The following is an 18,363-nucleotide window of genomic DNA, read 5'->3' as shown; positions in this document are numbered from 1 at the left end:
AAGAATTGATGGTTTTGAACTGTGGTGTTGGAGAAGACTCTTGAGAGTCCCTTGGACTGCAAGGAGATCCAACCAGTACATTCTGAAAGAGATCAGCCCTGGGATTTCTTTGGAAGGAATGATGCTAAAGCTGAAACTCCAGTACTTTGGCCACCTCATTCGAAGAGTTGACTCATTGGAAAAGACTCTGATGCTGGGAGGGATTGGGGGCAGGAGGAGAAGGGGACGACAGAGGATGAGATGGCTGGATGGCATCACAGACTCGATGGACGTGAGTCTGAGTGAACTCCGGGAGATGGTGATGGACAGGGAGGCCTGGCGTGCTGTGATTCATGGGGTCGCAAAGAGTCGGACACGACTGAGCAACTGAACTGAACTGAACTGAACAAGTGCTAACAAGGATATGGACCAACTGGAACCCCTCTACATTATAAGACTATACAAAGGTGCAGCCATACTGGAAAACAGCCTGGCAGTCCCTCAAAAGGTTAAACGAGAGTCAGGACATGATCCAGCAAGTCTGTACCTAGTTACCTATCCAAGAAAACAAAAAACATATGTCCACACAAAATCTTGCACACAAATGTTTACAGCAGCATTATTCATAATGGCAAAAAGTGAGAACAATCAAAATGTTTTCACCAACTGAAGAGTTGGTAAGTAAAATGCAGTATACATATATCTATATAATAGATTATCCATGATAAAAACAAAAACATTGAATATATGCTACAAGGTAAATGAAACTTTTTGTTTATGAGAACACTAAAAGGAAAATGTCAAAAAAAAAAAGTATACTTTGGCTCAAACACTTTATTTTGGTAAAAAGGGGCCTACGCAATCCACAATATCCTGTAAAAACAAACAAAGCCCTTCCAACACCTAAGGTAAAAAGGAAAAACATTTTTAAAAGTTTACAACTAACAAAATAGTTTCAGGTCAAGATTTATTAGGTAGTGATTTGCATTTAACAGTTTAGATAAATACTTTATGGTAGAAAGTGCACAATAGACTCAGATGTGTTGGGTCCAAAGTGCCTTGAGCTTTGCTGAATCTGAGCATCTTTAGAGGGGCCACTCAGCTCACATCCACCCCTTTGCCAACATCCTCACCCCTCTCCTGCACCTGGTCCCCTTGACTCAGTGGTATATCCTACCACCTCCCTCCCCTGGCCACCGATGATGGACACATCACCGTTATAACCAGTTTTTAGTTTTGAATCATCATTTCTGTTTAAAATGTCCATTTTGGTGAACCAGGAGACACAAGCAGGAGAAAGTGAGTCTTCGGTAAAAACACCTCCATTAGAACACTGCTCCTACAGGGAGACATTCCCTGTCCCAGGACACAAGTGAGGAGGTGACCACTAAAAACTCTCCAGAGGCATGTGAAGACGAAAAGGTGAGACAGGGGTCAGGAGGCCCAGCAGAGGGAGAAGAAATCAGGATGAAGATGTAAAGGAAGCAGAGCAAGAACGAGCAGGCTGAGGTCAGCAAAGACCGCAGCCCTGGAGACCCCCCCATTCCTGACACCGACCCCCTCCCTGGACAGAATCGCCTCCCTTCCCTCCTGACACAGACAGCCCCTCTTCTCCTCCTTCTGTACCTCTGTGAGAGGAACCACAGAAAGGTCCTCCACACAAGTGCAACGCATCCATCCCCTTCCAGATCTACCATCTCATTTGCAGATGAGGAAAGTGAAAACCATGCTATTTAAATCATGTTTTTTAAAGTGCTCTGGAAACTCTGTTGAGAGGAAATTGTGCAAGACGTCTTAATCTATAAGTTAGAGCCAAATGGGTGGACAGCCTTGTCCCCACCCCCGCCCTGAAGGGCGCCACCGAGGCCCACAGAGCAGCTTTAAACACCAGTATAAAGTGACAGACAAGCCAGGGCATGGGTCCTGCCCAAAGCCATGGCAATGGTGCTAGAATAACCATATTTTCTTCTTTTCTGAATTCCTGACACTCTGGCTCCTGGGGCCACTCTGGCTCCTGGGGCCTCCCTGGCCAGCAAGTTCCTGCAGACAACAAACAACTCCCCTGTGAGTGTGCCTTTTGAATGCAGTCAATCTTTTACATGCAAATCGGTACCCCAACCACCTCCTGTGCCAGGCTCTCACCGGGATCCACTCCAAGCCAATAATCCCCTGTGCTAATCAACCCACAGGCTTCCCAGGTGGCTCAGCAGTAAAGAAGCCACCTGCCAATGGAGGAGATGCGGGTTCAGTCCCTGCATCAGGAAGATTTCATGGAATAGGAAATGGTAACCCACTCCAGGATTCTTGAATGAAAAACTGCGCGGACAGAGGAGTCTGGTGGGTACAGCCCACAGAGGCACAAAGAGTAGGACGTGACTGAGCATGCACACATGCACAGTCAACCCAAAGCCAGGTTTCAGGACAACCAGGGGCAGCCACTACGCCCCAGAACCTGTGAAAAGCACTCAGACTTGCCGATCATAAACCCACTCACCCAGTACCCTGCCTCCTCCGTTCCTTTCCATGAAAAGCACGCCCCTTGCCTCCCAAGGACTCTGGTGCTTCCCCTGGTGTGCCCCCAACGCCACCCCCACCACAGCACCCCTTCTCCTAGGAACTTAAGTAACAAACTCTTTTCAACAGCAGTCCCTTCCCATCTGCTGGCCTCACAACACTTGAAAAATGATTTTTTTTAAAACCTACATTTTTTAAACAGACCCACTCTAGAAACAAACATTATCCCAGAAATCTTAGAATCTGGACCAGGAAATTCACATCCAGAGGATGCCACAACTTTGGAAAAAGCCTGACCCAGGAGATGTCTCCTAGCTGACTTTCAAAGGAGGTGAGAGAAGGGACCAAAAAAAAAAAAGGAGGAAGAGGCCCCTTGCCTGGAGCCACAGAAAATGACAGGGTAGGTCAGTAGGAAGATCCTGGTAAGAAGGCAGGAGGTAGAGAGGTACAAAGGCGAGCGTGGCTTTGGGAAGGGACAGGAAGGAAATGGGACCGATTGCTGGATGCAAGTGGAGTCCCGCGGGCCTGAGGGTCCTCAGCTGTCCAGCTCCTCCTTGATGGTGATGCGCAGCGGGCAAATGCGCAGTGGTTCTGGGGACCCGTCACCCCGTGAGCCGCCCAGGTAGAAGTAAGGCCGCACCTCCCCGAAGCGGGCGTGGAAGGTGTACAGGTGGCAGTGGCGCTCAGCGTCATAGAAGGACAGCTCGCCCTCCTCGCACTCCAGCTCCACGCGCAGGCGGCGTGGGATGGCGGGGACCAGGGGTGAGGTGGCGGGATCCGAGGTCACGCAGTGGTCGCCGTCCACGCCCTGCGTGCGGCCCACGTACCAGAAGCCCGAGCGCGTGTCATGGTAGCAGCTGTGCGCGTGGCCCTCGGTGCCCGCATCCTGTCGCGTCCGCACCACCCCCACGCGCCAGCTGGCCAGTGCCCCCAGGTCCACCTCCCAGGTGTGTGAGCCCTGCGACAGGATGCAGGAGCCCAGCAGGCAGGGCGCTGATGAGAAGCGCTCCGGGTTCTCCACCTGCACCCGGTAGCCATGGTTGGTGACGCTGGTGAGGTCATCAGACACGGAGAGCCAGCCAGCTGCGGTGTTGGGATCAAGGCTGAAAGGCACTACGTGCAGAGGGAAGAGAGTGGGGAAATCAGACCAGCCTGTGGCCTCGGGTCCCCCTAAACTGACCCACTGTGTTCCACCTGGCCCAGTGAACAAAGGGGGCTGCCCTGGGCTGGGGGTTGCATTATAGGTTGAAATGTGCCTTGCACAGCCTGGATGAGAAGGGAGTTTGGGGGAGAATGGATACATGTATATGTATGGCTGAGTCCCTTCACTGTTCACCTGAAACTATCACAACATTGTTAATCGGCTACACCCCAATACAAAATAAAGTTCAAAAAAAAAAAATGTGCCCTACAAAAAAGCTGTGTTGAAGTCTTAACCCCAGCACCTCAGGAAGTGACCTTATGTGAGGATGAGGTTCTTGACAGATGTTAACAATTTAAGATGAGATCAGATGGGAGGAGAGGGGGCCCCTGATCCAATATAACTGTTGTCCTTATAAAAAAGGAGAAAACCAGTTACATGAGGGGAAAAGCCCTCTGATGATGGAGGCACAGGTCACAGTGCTGCAACTGCCTACACCGAGCTCACCAGAAAATACCAAAATTTAGGAAGACGCAAAGAAGGATCCTCCCCTACAGGTTTCAGAGGCAGTGTGGCCCTGCGGACACCTTGGCTTTAGACTCCTAGCCTCTGGAACCATGAGAATAAAATTCTGTCATTTTAAAGCATCCAGACTTCAGTCTTTTGTGAGGATAGCCCACAGGAAGTCAGTGAACCTCACAAGATGCCTGTACCACCTTAGAAAAGCATGTGACATGCCCCTGGTCACTGACATTTCTCCCCATAAAATCACGTCTCAGTTTGGGATGCTACTGCAAAAGTATCAGAGATGGGATGGCTTAAACAACAGGACAATATTTCCCATGGTTCTGCTTCTGGAATTCTGAGACCAGGGATCCAACATGCTTACATTCTGGTGAGGGCCCTCTTTTTGGTTTACAGACGGCTGCCTTCTTACTATGTCCTCATAAGGCAGAGGGCGAAAAGAGAAAAGAAGCCAGCTCTCTGGTGTCTCTTCTTAAAAGGGCACTAATCTGATCATCAGAGGGCCCCATCCACATGACCTCTTCTAACTATGATCACCTCTCAAAGGCCCTGCTTTCAAATTCCATCACACAGAGCTTAAGCCTTCAATATACGAATTTGGTCGGGGACACATTCAGTCCACAGCAACTTGCATGGGCTAGCATCACCTTGGGAGAGGCAGCCCTAAACTGAGGAGCTCTTCTCTTTCATTATATATACAATATGGTTCTGAATAGAAAGGGAAGTCAGCTGCTCTTTCCAGAGAGGTAGCCAAGTGTCAGGACTCAAAAAAGGAAGGCACTCTGTCAGGAATGGTTTGAGCAGCAGGACAGGAGTGGAGCAGGGCACAGGGACCTGCGTGAAAGAGGCTGGAAAGGTGACCAGTGCAGGGAGGAGGAGATCTTATGCTGCAGGAAGCGGGAAGGAGTTTGTTCAGCTGGCCCTCTGCCCAGCATGACCTCCTCGGCCTCTTACACCTGCCTAGGGCCCCCACTCACCAGATTCGACACACATAACCATCTTCCTCCAGACGCGGTACTTCAGGGAGTCCAGGTACTTGCAGACGTCGATGAGCATGCCGGGCTGGATGGGCTCCGGCTCCATCGTGCAGAAGAGGCTGGGAAAGGAGAAGTGGGCTTTGGAGGGCAGGGCCAGGGCCAGGCGTCTAGGCCTAGCTCAGTCAATTGGAAGCAGGATCCCTTGCCTCAGGTCTGCATTTCCTGGCTGCCTTTTTCAAGGCAAACCTACAACGGGCTCTGTTGGGAGATGAACTAGGAACCAATTGGGTGGCTCATACCCTTCAGGACTCAGTACTAGAGCCCTTCCTGCCCTCGCTGGGATAAATATAAACAGGAGGTTCTGAGACATGGTTTAATTTCATGTGAGCAGAAATGACACATACACATCAGGTCATAGGATGTCTGAGTCAGAAGGCACCTTAGGGGCCCTCTAGTCCCACATGTTGAAAGTGTCACTGGCCTTTGCTTGAACACCTCCAGTGACAGGGAACTCACTACCACCCAAAGCATTCTCTTCCATCTTTGTACAGCTCTGACTGGGACACAGTTATTCCATATTCATCTCTGTGACCCCAACAACCATCAACACAAACTAGTATGTCCTGAGACTCTCGGTGGGGGGCTGACCAAGAAACAAGGTTAAATGTTGGGCTGACCGTCAGAGAACTACGAGCACCATGAAGGATGACGATCTCTCCCCACATAGTAGATGGTCACACTCCACCCTCAGGAAGACAACGCTGCACCACTGCAAACTGGAGGTCTTGAGAGAGGGCTCTCCACTTGGCCAGTCCCACTGCTGCCTCTGTACTGCACCAGCTGGCCTCACCACCTGCCTGGCCCGGGAGCCACCTGAGGTTGTACCCCTGGTATTTCTGCCTATGCTTCCCCTCCCCTTACCAGACTTGGCAACTTACCGGCGTTTTCGGCTCTTATGTTTCTGGAAAAAAAAAAAAAACAGATACACAAACGTAGACACAGAGAAAACATATAAACCTCTGACCTCAAAAGGAGGCATACATCCCATGTTGATGGATTAGAAGTTTAATATTATTAAATTAATAATAATATTAAGGTTAATATTGCTATAATTAAATTATTAATAATATTGTTACAACAGTAATACCACCCCCAAAATAAATACTTTAATAAATAAATAGATATTTTAAAAACAACATAGCCAGGGCTGCTGATCTCAGGGTCCCCACTGGCCTCTGACATCTGTCCCCTGTCACTAGATCTGGACGCTGCACTCCTCACCATGAGAAAGGAAACGTCATCCTCCTTCATCTCCATCTGCAGCCGCTCAATCTCGTGGGCCAAGGCCTCCGTGTCCTCCGTCAGCCGCTTCATCTTCTCCTCCGCCAGGTGCTGCTTCTGCCTTGCCTCGCTGGCCATGGCATCCAGGATGGCCTGCTCCTCCACACGCAGGAACTCGCGGAGCTTGTCAAATTCCCGGCGGATCCGTGCTTCCAGCCAGGCAGCCTCCACCTGCAGCATAGGGTGGGGCCGGGTGGGGCAGAGGAGGGGCGGAGCCTCAGCCATCACCCAGCGGGTGGCCCCCAGATGTTTAGCAAAGGAACTCCATTTTTTAAGAAAAGAAATCATGTGCAGAACCTCCGAAGATAAAATAGAGATGCAGCTTTCTTAGCACATATTTGTAAGTTTAAAGTAAGTCAAACAGCATAGGGACTTCCCTGGTAGTCCAGGGGTTGAAAATCCCCCTTTCAGGGCATCGGACGTAGATCCCATATGGCTTGGGGCAACTAAGCTGGTCCTCCAAAAGGAAGACCCTGGAGTGCGGCCAAAAGTTTTTTAAAAAAAGAAATGCTTTAAATAAAAAAGTCAAACAGCATAATGAGATTGTTTAGATAAATGAATAAAACAAAATCAGTGCTTATAGAGGACAACTGCAATTCTATAAATTCCTCAGTGATATTTTGTACTTGCACAGGCTGTACGATAGTGAGGGACTCTGAATCACAGAAGTAAACTGTTGCAAACAGCAACGATTTTTAAAAATCACTCACCTTCCAATATTAGGACTTCAAATTTGATAGACTGATAGATGCTCACCCAAAAAAATAGTAGAAAGTATTTATTTTGAAACTGAATCAATAACATGCTAATATGACAAAGTGATTCACTGAAAGGGAGGGAAATGATTTATTGAAAGGGCTTCCTAGATGACACAGTGGTAAAGAATCTGCCTGCCAATGCAGGAGACAAGGGTTTAATCCCTAGGTCAGGAATATCCCCTGGAGGAGGAAATGGAACCCTACGCCAGTATTCTTGCCTGGAAAATCCCATTGACAGGGGAGCCTGGAGGGCTAAAGTCCATGGGATCACGAAGAGTTGGACGTGACTGAGCACGCATGCACAATTTATTGAAAAAAGGCAAACTAGGAAAAATCTTTCCAACATATATGAGATTGCTATTCTTCATATACAAAGTGCTCTTAAGTCTCTACAAGAAGAAAAGACAAACATCCCAAGAAAAAGAATGTGAACAGCCACAGAAAAAATACAGATAGCTGTTATTCTTATGAAAGGAAGCACACTTACTTTAATAACCAAAGAAAAGCATAGGAGGAGAGATGGCATAGTTGAAATATCAGGTAAAAAGACTGACAATGTACAGTGGAAGACACTGAAATTTGGGAGGATTCTTATCACACAGGGGGATAAAAAATAGAGTGGACAGGAAAAGCCAGCCAGTGCAAAGTCAGCTCCAGCCAGCCTCACACTGGCCATGGAGCCTCTCAATAAAGGGGAAGACACAAACTTTCACCTCTCATCCACCAGGATGGACTGAATTGAGAGGAAAAGCATTAATCAAGCCAGAATCCTGGACTCTCCACAACTGACTACATGAGAATTCTACAGCAGCTGGGATGGACAGACAGGGGCTGTCACTTGGACATACGGACACAACCCAGGTATCCCCAATGCATCCCACATCAGGCCAGCCAGGCAGATGGCACTGGCCAAGCTTGGGGGGAGATGAAGCTGAGGGGCATAGGGGTTGGATGAGGGCCCTTGAGGCCATGGTGAGGAGCTTGAACTAGACAGTTTTAAGCAGAGGAGTGACACAACCGATCTATTTTATTTAAAAGATCAGTCCACTGCAAGGAGTGTGGACTGCATACAAGAGCGAAAGCATGGGGCCCAAGTAGGAGGGCAGGCAGAGGCGATGGGGACCTGGAACAGATGCTGGGAATGGAGAGGGCGATCAGTGGACAGGTGCATTCTGGAGACGGTGGATGTGAGGTGTGAGAATGGGGGTGTCGCTGGTTTGAGAACCCCAGCAGGTGGTGCAGCATGGCACCTGTCATCAGTCTGAGTTCACAGACACAGGAAGCTGCGGAAGCCGCTTGGTGGTTGCTGGTGTGGCCATGCCCAGGTGTTTAAAGATGCCACGACGTCACAATCAGCACCCAAGGGCACGGCTGTGCTCGCCAGCAGGGCTGGTGAAGGCTGACCCTATAGCAGCAGCCATGGCCAGGGCCAGGGCCAGACCACCCGCACCTCTACCCCACGGTAGTCCAGGTGTGCCCATCTGCACCCTCAGCCCCAGCGTTCACTCACCTGATTGTGCTTGGCAATGGCCTCATAGGAGCGCTGCATCGCCCAGAAGGCCTTGGCTTTCTCCCGCAGCGCATGCTCCATGTTCCTGCACTTGGCCTGCCAAGAGGGACCAGAAGGAGGTGGGTTAGGGGCAGAGGCCAGGCAGGGACGCAGCATGCCACATCACAGCTGGAGGCGCACTTCTCTGTGGGTACCTCTCGACCATTATTTACTGAACCCAGTCCAGCCGCATGCTGGGGGACACAGTGGGGAAAGCACAGCTCTGACCCTGCACCTGATGGTGTACAGCACAAAGGGCCTCCGATACCCTCTAACCCAGCACCTTTGTTTACACCTGATACAGATAGGGAAACAGCTGAGGAGGTACAGGGACTAGTTTCCATGCTGGTCACAGGACAGAACAGAAGGACATCCTGCTAAGCCGAAAGCTGGTACAGGCGGAGGAGTGAACCCGAGCTGGGGGCCAACAATGTGCTCATAGGCCTCCTTCACAACTTCGTGAACTGGACTGGTTTACAGTCATGAAAGAACAGGTCTGATCACGAGGTTAACCCAGTTCTTCCCACAGGACCTTGTCTAAACCACAGTCATCCTGGGTTGGTTCTAGGATCCCCACAGATACTGAAATCCCAGGATGCTTAAGTCCCTTATGTGAAAATGCTTCAGTGCTAGTATAAAAGTCCGTGTAAGTAGTTGCAAGTACAATGTAAATGCTATGTAGATAGTTAACAGAGTGGTAAATTTAAGCTGTGTTTTTAGTCCCTAAAGCCTCATCCCCACCTAGGCCTGGTTTAGATGACAAGATTCTGGACTTTGAGCTAACGCTATAATGGGACAAGATGACTGGGGATCCTGGGAGGGGGTGGGAGTGCTCTGCAGGTAGGAGGGACATCAATCACTGGGGCCAGACTGCAGGAAGCAGCCTTGGAAATGGCCCTATGGATCCCCACTTCCCAGTACTGCACTGCTGAAAGCCCCTCCCTGAGGGCTGGATCTACAGAAGACATGCTTCTAATCAACAGAATACGGCAAAAGTGACGGGAGATGAGCTGAGGTGACAAAAAGCCTGCACTGACCCTTTCTCACCCTCTTTTGCTCCCTATCAGATGGAAGTGATCCAACCAACAGAGCAGCCCATGGGGCTAGGAAGTAAGGGTGTCCAACCAACAGCCCATGAGGACCTGAATCCTGCTGCCAACCACACAAGTGAGCCTGAGTGGGGATCCTGGCCTCCTTGGGCTTTCAGATGAGACTGCAGCCCTGGTCCACACTGCTGCACCATTGAGACCCTAAGGCAGAAACACCCAACCAGTCATGCCAGATACAGTAGACATTTTTGTTTAAGGCCACTATGTTTGGGGCAATTTGTCCCACAGCAGCAGATAACTAGCCCATGCATCCTACTCCACAGTCTATTCTTTTAACCACACTTCTACAGAAAATAAACAGTGATTTCCTTTACTGCAGGTTTAGTTTTCTTTTCAATTCATTCTGGTCATCCTTATGTTCTTCTTGACAATATTCAACAGATTTTTAAAAAATATTGTTTTCTGTAATATCTCTAAGGTATAGAGAGATTATACCTTATATTACACCTTAAATTATACCACTTCAATAGCAAAATAACATTAGCAGAAGTGTCCCACAAAACCACTGAAATGTCATCCCAACGTGTTATTTGATGGGACGAGATGTTTTGTAGCAAAGTTATGTAATATTATCCCAAAGAAAAATTCCATGATTTGTGAAATAACTGTGAATATCAGGGGTAAAGCAACTGCCCACACACGTTACCCAGGGCTGTGCTGGCCCCAAAGAACACACCCCTGACCCTCTGCCCTTCAACCTTGAGTTAGGGAATTACGGGGCAATGAAGAGGGAAGGGGGTAACAGTCCCTTGTCTTTCTCAAACTTTTTAATCACTTGGGAGAGTTCTGCTTCAATTCATCAAGTCCCAGCCCTAATATGTGCCCTTCTCTGAGTTCCTCGCTGGTGAGATTTACCAATGGTTGTATTACCGCTGTGCTATGCTAAGTCGCATCAGTCATGTCTGACTCTTTGCAACCCCATGGACCATGGCCTGCCAGGTTCCTCTGTTCATGGGATTCTACAGGCAGGAATACTGGAGTGGGTTGCTGTGCCCTCCTCCAGGGGATCTTCTTGACCCAGGAATCAAACCCACATGTCTTATGTCTCATGCACTGGCAGGCAAGTTGTTTACCACCAGCGCCACCTGGAAAGTCTGTATTATCACTAATGAACAGTGATTACTGAGCATGCACTTTGCACAAGGCACTAAATCAGGTCCTTTACAGATATCATTCTATTGAATTCTTATATTTCTGCGAGCTAGGCACTATATTCCTAACACATAAAAGAGAAAAGAAGCCCAGAAGAATTAAGTAACATGCCAAAATTATAGTTAGCAGCAGAACCAGGCTCTGTCTGCAGAACTGCCCAAAAATAAAGGCCACAGTGTTAACCACATTACCCAACCTGTTTCATTAAGGGAGCTACTACTATGTTGTCCAGTTGTCTTCTGTGTTTCCAAATGTGCCATCTTATTTCCAAACTAGGTGACATCAAACATACTGTCAATGTCTTTATTTCTGGAGAATAAAAGCTTATAATTCTGGCCATACTTTGCCCAACTCCTTAAATAACCTAGCATGTTAATGAAAACTTCCTCCCATAAATGTCTAACTGAATGACACATCTTAAAAACGTAAGGAAAATCAAAAATTGGAAATGACCCAAATGTTGATCAACAAGAGATGGGTGAATAAATGATGATATTATTAAATGGGAAGCTGGGCTTCCCTGGTGGTTCAGATGGTAAAGAAACTGCCTACAATGCAGGTGACCCAGGTTCAATCCCCAGGTCGGGAAGATCCCCTGGAGAAGGCAATGGCAATCCACTCAATATTCTTTCCTGGAAAATTCTATGGACAGAGGAGCCTGGTAGGTCCATGGGTCACAAAGACTTGGACAAGACAGAGCAACTAACACTTTAACTTTTACATATGGAAAGCTACTTACCAATAAATAAGGAATAAATTATTGATACATATACAGACGCATTTTCTGTGATTATGTCTAGACACACACTGAAACCATAATCACAGAAAACTAGCCAATCTGATTACATGGACCACAGCCTTGTCTAACTCAATGAAACTAACCCATGCTGTGTGGGGCCACCCAAGACGGATGGGTCATGGTGGAGAGGTCAGACAGAATGTGGTCCACTGGAGAAGGGAATGGCAAACCACCTCAGTATTCTTGCCTTGAGAACCCCATGAACAGTATGAAAAGGCAAAAAGATAGGATACTGAAAGAGGAGCTCCCCAGGCTGGTAGGTGCCCAATATGCTACTGGAGATCAGTGGAGAAATAACTCCAGAAAGAATGAAGGGATGGAGCCAAAGCAAAAACAATACCCAGTTGTGGATGTGACTGGTGATAGAAGCAAGGTCCAATGCTGTAAAGAGCAATATTGCATAGGAACCTGGAATGTCAGGTCCATGAATCAAGGCAAATTGGAAGTGGTCAAACAGGAGATGGCAAGAGTGAACATCAACATTCTAGGAGTCAGTGAACTAAAATGGACTGCAATGGGTGAATTTAACTCAGATGACCATTATATCTACTACTGTGGGCAGGAATCCCTTAGAAGAAATGGAATAGCCATCATGGTCAACACAAGAGTCCGGAATGCAGTACTTGGATGCAATCTCAAAAATGACAGAATGATCTCTGTTCGTTTCCAAGGCAAACCATTCAATATCAAAGTAATCCAAGCCTACGTCCCAACCAGTAATGTTGACGAAACTGAAGTTGAACGGTTCTGTGAAGACCTACAAAACCTTTTAGAACTAACACCAAAAAAAGATGTCCTTTTCATTATAGGGGACTGGAATGCAAAAGTAGGAAGTCAAGAAACACCTGGAGTAACAGGCAAATTTGGCCTTGGAGTACGGAATGATGCGGGGCAAAGGCTAAGAGTTTTACCAAGAGGACGCACTAGTCATAGCAAACACCCTCTTCCAACAACACAAGAGAAGACTCTACACATGGACATCACCAGATGGTCAACACTGAAATCAAATTAATTATATTATTTGCAGCCAAAGATGGAGAAGCTCTATACAGTCAGCAAAAACAAGACCAGGAGCTGATTGTGGCTCAGATCATGAACTCCTTATCGCCAAATTCAGACTTAAATTGAAGAAAGTAGGAAAAACCACTAGACCATTCAGGTATGACCTAAATCTAATCCCTTATGATTATATAGTAGAAGTGAGAAATAGATTTAAGGGCCTAGATCTGATAGACAGAGTGCCTGATGAACTATGGACAGAGGTTCATGACACTGTACAGGAGACAGGGATCAAAACCATCCCCATGGAAAAGAAATGCAAAAAAGCAAACTGGAGGTCTGTGGAGGCCTTTAAAATAGCTGTGAAAAGAAGAGAAGTGAAAAGCAAAGGAGAAAAGGAAAGATATAAGCATCTGAATGCAAAGTTCCAAAGAATAGCAAGCGGAGATAAGAAAGCCTTCCTCAGTGATCAGTGCAAAGAAATAGAGAAAAACTACAGAGTGAGAAAGACTAGAGATCTCTTCAAGAAAATTAGAGACACCAAGGGAACATTTCATGCAAAGATGGGCTTGATAAAGGACAGAAATGGTATAGACTTAACAGAAGCAGAAGATATTAAGAAGAGGTGGCAAGAATACACAGAAGAACTATACAAAAAAGATCTTCATGACCCAGATAATCACGATGGTGTGATCATTCACCTAGAGCCAGACATCCTGGAATGCGAAGTCAAGTGGGCCTTGGGAAGCATCACTATGAATGGAGCTAGTAGAAGTGATGGAATTCCAGTTGAGCTATTTCAAACCCTGAAAGATGATGCTGTGAAAGTGCTGCACTCAATATGCCAGCAAATTTGGAAAACTCAGCAGTGGCCACAGGACTGGAAAAGGTCAGTTTTCATTCCAATCCCAAAGAAAGGCAATGCCAAAGAATGCTCAAACTACCACACAACTGCTCTCTTCTCACACGCTAGCAAAGTAATGCTCAAAATTCTCCAAGCCAGGCTTCAGCAATACGTGAACCGTGAACTCCCAGATGTTCAAGCTGGTTTTAGAAAAGGCAGAGGGACCAGAGATCAAATTGCCAACATCTCCTGGATCATGGAAAAAGCAAGAGAGTTCCAGAAAAACATCTATTTCTGCTTTATTGACTATCCCAAAGCCTTTGACTGTGTGGATCACAATAAACTGTGGAAAATTCTGAACGAGATGGGAATACCAGACCACCTGACCTGCCTCTTGAGAAACCTATATGCAGGTCAGGAAGCAACAGTTAGAACTGGACATGGAACAACAGTTTCAAATAGGAAAAGGAGTACATCAAGGCTGTATATTGTCACCCTGCTTATTTAACTTATATGCAGAGTACATCATGAGAAACGCTGGGCTGGAGGAAGCACAAGCTGGAATCAAGATTGCTGGGAGAAATATCAATAACCTCAGATACGCAGATGACACCACCCTTATGGCAGAAAGTGAAGAAGAACTAAAGAGCCTTTGATGAAAGTCAAAGACGAGAGAGAAAAAGCTGGCCTAAAGCTCAACATGCAGAAAATGAAGATCATGGCATCCAGTCACATCACTTCATGGCAAACAGATGTGGAAACAGTGTCAGACTTTATTTTCTGGGCTCCAAAATCACTGCAGATGGTGATTGCAACCATGAAATTAAAAGACGCTTACTCCTTGGAAGAAAAGTAATTACCAACCTAGATAGCATGTTAAAAAGCAGAGACGTTACTTTGCCAACAAAGGTCCATCTAGTCAAGGCTATGGTTTTTCCAGTGGTCATGTATGGATGTGAGAGTTAGACTGTGAAGAAAGCTGAGCTCCAAAGAATTGATGCTTTTGAACTGTGGTGTTGGAGGAGACTCTTTAGAGTCCCTTGGACCGCAAGGAGATCCAACCAGTTCATCCTAAAGATCAGTCCTGGGTGTTCATTGGAAGGACTGTTGCTGAAGCTGAAACTCCAATACTTTGGCCACTTCACGTGAAGAGTTGAGTCACTGGAAAAGACCCTGATGCTGGGAGGGATTGAGGACTGGAGGAGAATGGGATGACAGAGGATAAGATAGCTGGATGGCATCACCAACTAGATTGAGTTTGGGTAAACTCCGGGAGTTGGTGATGGGACAGGAAGGCCTGGCATGCTGCGATTCATGGGGTCGCAAAGGGTCAGACACGACTGAGCAATTGAACTGACTGATACATAGACGAATCAAAAAGTATATGTATATATTATTTTGCAGGAAAGTACATACAGTTTCATCCCATTTATGTGAAGATCAAGATCAGCAACACTAATTCAAGGTGATAAATCAGAATTAGTGCCCCTTGGTTTTAAGAAATACCTCCCTCCGCTGAGGTCATAAAGATAATCTTCTACAGTATTTAAAGCTTTACAGCATGTCCTTCCACATAGCCTGTTGCTTCTATCCGATCCCTACCTGCTTCAGGCAACTATCCCAACATGGCCTTGAAAACTCAACTTGGGCCCCTCCCCCACTTCCTCTAGAACCCTGCTTTGATTTCCCCAGTGTAGTTTAGTTGCCCCTCCATGGACACTTTTACTTCATACCCAGCATCATTGTCTCACATTCCTGGAAAGGCTGCAGGCTTCCTGGGGGTAGGTCCTCATGCCTGGTCCTCTCACCAAGCACACTGATGCTCCATAAATTGCAGACAGAATGAAGGCTTGCTCTGCAAAGGCAGAGGCTTTCATCCACTGCTCCCTGATGGCTCAGGCGGTAAAGAATCTGCTTGCCAATGCAGTAAAATGGGTCCAGAAGATCCCCTGGAGGAGGAAATGGCAACCCACTCCAGTATTCTTGCCTGGAGAATCCCATGAACAGAGGAGCCTGGCAGGCTCTAGACCATGGGGTCGAAAAAGAGTCGGGCATGCCTGAGCGACTGAGGATGCATGCACATATTTGATCGTGCCCACCTGACTCCAAGAAGGCAGGGGATTGGCCTGGCACAGAGCAAGCACTCAGTCCATACCTGCCGGCCCACTGATGGGGGCCCTCATCCACACAAGCCTCTAAGAACCCAAACACAGAGGCAGCTGCCCTCACAGCTCCTGGAAAAGTGGGCTGGTAGGGAAGACCTTAGCCCGACACCAGAAAAGGGTCTATCAATGTCACTCACTGGAGTAAGAGCAGAGCAAGGTCCCAGTGAACTCTACAGTAACTGCTCTGGCTTTGGACAAGTTACTTAATCTCTCTGAGACTCAGTATTACTGTCTGTAAAATGGGAAGAATAGTACTCAGGTGTAGTAAGCTGAATACCAGTTACTCCAGAGATGTGTGCTAAGTTGCATCCAATTCTTTGCAACCCCATGGACTGTAGCCCACCACGTTCCTCTTTCCATGGGATTCTCCAGTCAAGAATACTGCAGTGAAAGTGGGTTGCTATACCCTCCTCCAAAGATGTCCTTGTCCTAATCCTGGGAATGTGTTACCTCATGTGGCAAAAGTGATTTTGTAGATGTGATTAAAATATGGACTTTAAGATGGGGAGATCATCCTGGATTGTCCACAGGGGCTCCCTGTAATCATGAGGGTCTTTCCAAAAGGGAGTCAGAGAAGACAAAGAGACAACAGAAGCAGAAGCTGGAACGATGTACTTCAGGATGATGGAGGAAAGGGCCTCCAAAAGTTGGACAAGACAATGAAAGAAACCCTCTTCTGGCTTCCAAAAGGCACAGAGTCCTGCCAACACCTTGATGTTTGGACTTCTGACCTCCAGAACTGTGGGATAACAAATCTGTACGGTGTTCAACCAGAGTCTGTGGCAATTTATGACAACAGCAATTGGAAACTAATACACAACCTCATAGAGTTTTTGTGAGGATTAAATGTGTTGACAAAAACACTTACGAGTACCTGGTACATAGTAAGTGCTCAAAAAGTATTGGCTGCAGACTTCTCTGGTGGTTCAGTGGTTAAGAATCTCCCTGCCGGTGCAGGGGACACAGGTTCAATCCCTGGTCCGGGAAGATCACACGCTGTGGAGCAACGAAGTGTGGGCAACTGAGCCCATGCGCTGCAACCAGAGAGTAGCCCCTACTTGCCACAACTAGAGAAGACCTGCATGCAGCAATGAAGACTCAGCACAGACAAAAATACATACATAAGTATTTTTAAAAAGGATGTTGTCTGCTATGGTTGTTATTTTTGGTGGAGTTCCTCATGTGGTTGCCAAAGTAGTCTCCAACACACAAATCAAATTGCCAAACCCCCATGCAAAAGCTTTCTGGGCTCCCCACTGGCCCCTTCTCACCTCTCCTGCCTTCCCATGCTACTCTCCCTACACCTCCACCTACTCCAACCATCCAGAACTACAACTTGACTCTCTGCTGGCTGACTCCCCCAGCTCCATGGGGCGAGGGCTCTGGTTTACTGACCTCTGCAGCCTCAGCTCCCAGGACAGCCCTGGCACACAGCTGTCTAATACAAGTGATGCCAGTTGGCACCAGGCTGAGCACACTCCTCAGATCTTTGGGACTGGACTCCTTGGCCCCTCAGACACTGTCCTGAGTGACCACTGCTTGGATGGCATCCTTCCTCTGCTTAAAACATTCCCACTACTTCCCAAGTTTTGGGGGGTATTTTGAGAATTTTTTGTTTTGATGTGGATCATTTTTAAAGTCTTGACTGAATTTGTTAAAATACTGCTTCTATTCTATGTTTGGGGTGTTGTTTTTATTTTGGACTCGAGGCATGTGTGATCTTGTCTCCCCAACCAGAGATCAAACTCACACCCCCTGCAATGGAAGGTGAAGTCTTAAACATGGGACCACCAGGGAAGTCCTCTCTCTACAGTCTTCAGGATAAAGGATAAGCCTGGGACCTCCTGGCTCCTTCTGCATCTCCATCCTCATTCCTTCTCACCCTGAAATTCTCTAGGTGCTGGAAAATCTGGCCTCCCTCCTCTGGACCCTTACACATGCCACTGCCTGAAATACCTTCCCTGACCCCTTTCACCTGGCTGCTGCTGCTAAGTTGCTTCAGTCGTGTCCAACTCTGTGCAACCCCACAGATGGCAGTTCATCAGGCTCCCCCGTCCCTGGGATTCTCCAGGCAAGAATACTGGAGTAGGTTGCCATTTCCTTCTCCAATGCACGAAAGCCTGGCTAACACCTCCTTATTCCTTGGGTCTCTGCTTAAAGCTCCGTGAAGGTATGAATTACTGTTCAGCTCCTGTTGCGCAGTATCCCCAGGGCCTAGCAGTATAAGACATCTGTTGAATAAACAGTAACAGGTCATCAGACCGTATGTACTTCCTGGTACCTGGCTCACTGATCTTGAATCCTGGCTTAGCCCAGACCTGGAGGTTCTGCCTTAGTGTTCTTGGCCTTGACCCCCACCCACCTTCCTGATCTATATCTGCCAGCCCCATAGTGACTCATCACGACTTGATCCATGGTGTCCCCTTACCTCGACACCAGCCCCCAGGATGCCCAGAATGCCCACACTTATTAATACATTGGCTGTCTCAAATCAGGACCTGGCAGTTCTGT

At 47.4% G+C, this 18,363-nt stretch overlaps 1 protein-coding gene across 4 annotated transcripts in view; it reads right to left on the bottom strand.

Moving 5' to 3' along the window:
• Positions 1-18,363, bottom strand: part of TRIM35 (tripartite motif containing 35) — a 59,928-nt gene that overhangs the window by 37,137 nt on the left and 4,428 nt on the right. For 2 of the 4 annotated variants that reach the window (XM_069575935.1, XM_069575937.1), the window contains exons 2-4: positions 8,746-8,841; positions 6,418-6,648; positions 5,137-5,255 (exon numbers count right to left, since the gene is read on the bottom strand). In XM_069575935.1, coding sequence (XP_069432036.1) covers positions 5,137-5,255; positions 6,418-6,648; positions 8,746-8,841 — 446 coding nt within the window. Of the gene's footprint in view, positions 1-795; positions 3,607-5,136; positions 5,256-6,074; positions 6,098-6,417; positions 6,649-8,745; positions 8,842-18,363 lie in introns of those variants that run through there. The other 2 variants (XM_069575934.1, XM_069575936.1) reach the window with 2 other exon arrangements.

This window comes from Ovis canadensis, chromosome 2 (genome assembly GCF_042477335.2).
Source record: "Ovis canadensis isolate MfBH-ARS-UI-01 breed Bighorn chromosome 2, ARS-UI_OviCan_v2, whole genome shotgun sequence".
Taxonomy (NCBI): domain Eukaryota; kingdom Metazoa; phylum Chordata; class Mammalia; order Artiodactyla; family Bovidae; genus Ovis; species Ovis canadensis.
The sequence above is the reverse complement of the archived record's forward strand: the minus strand, read 5'-3'. Positions and strand labels throughout refer to the sequence as shown.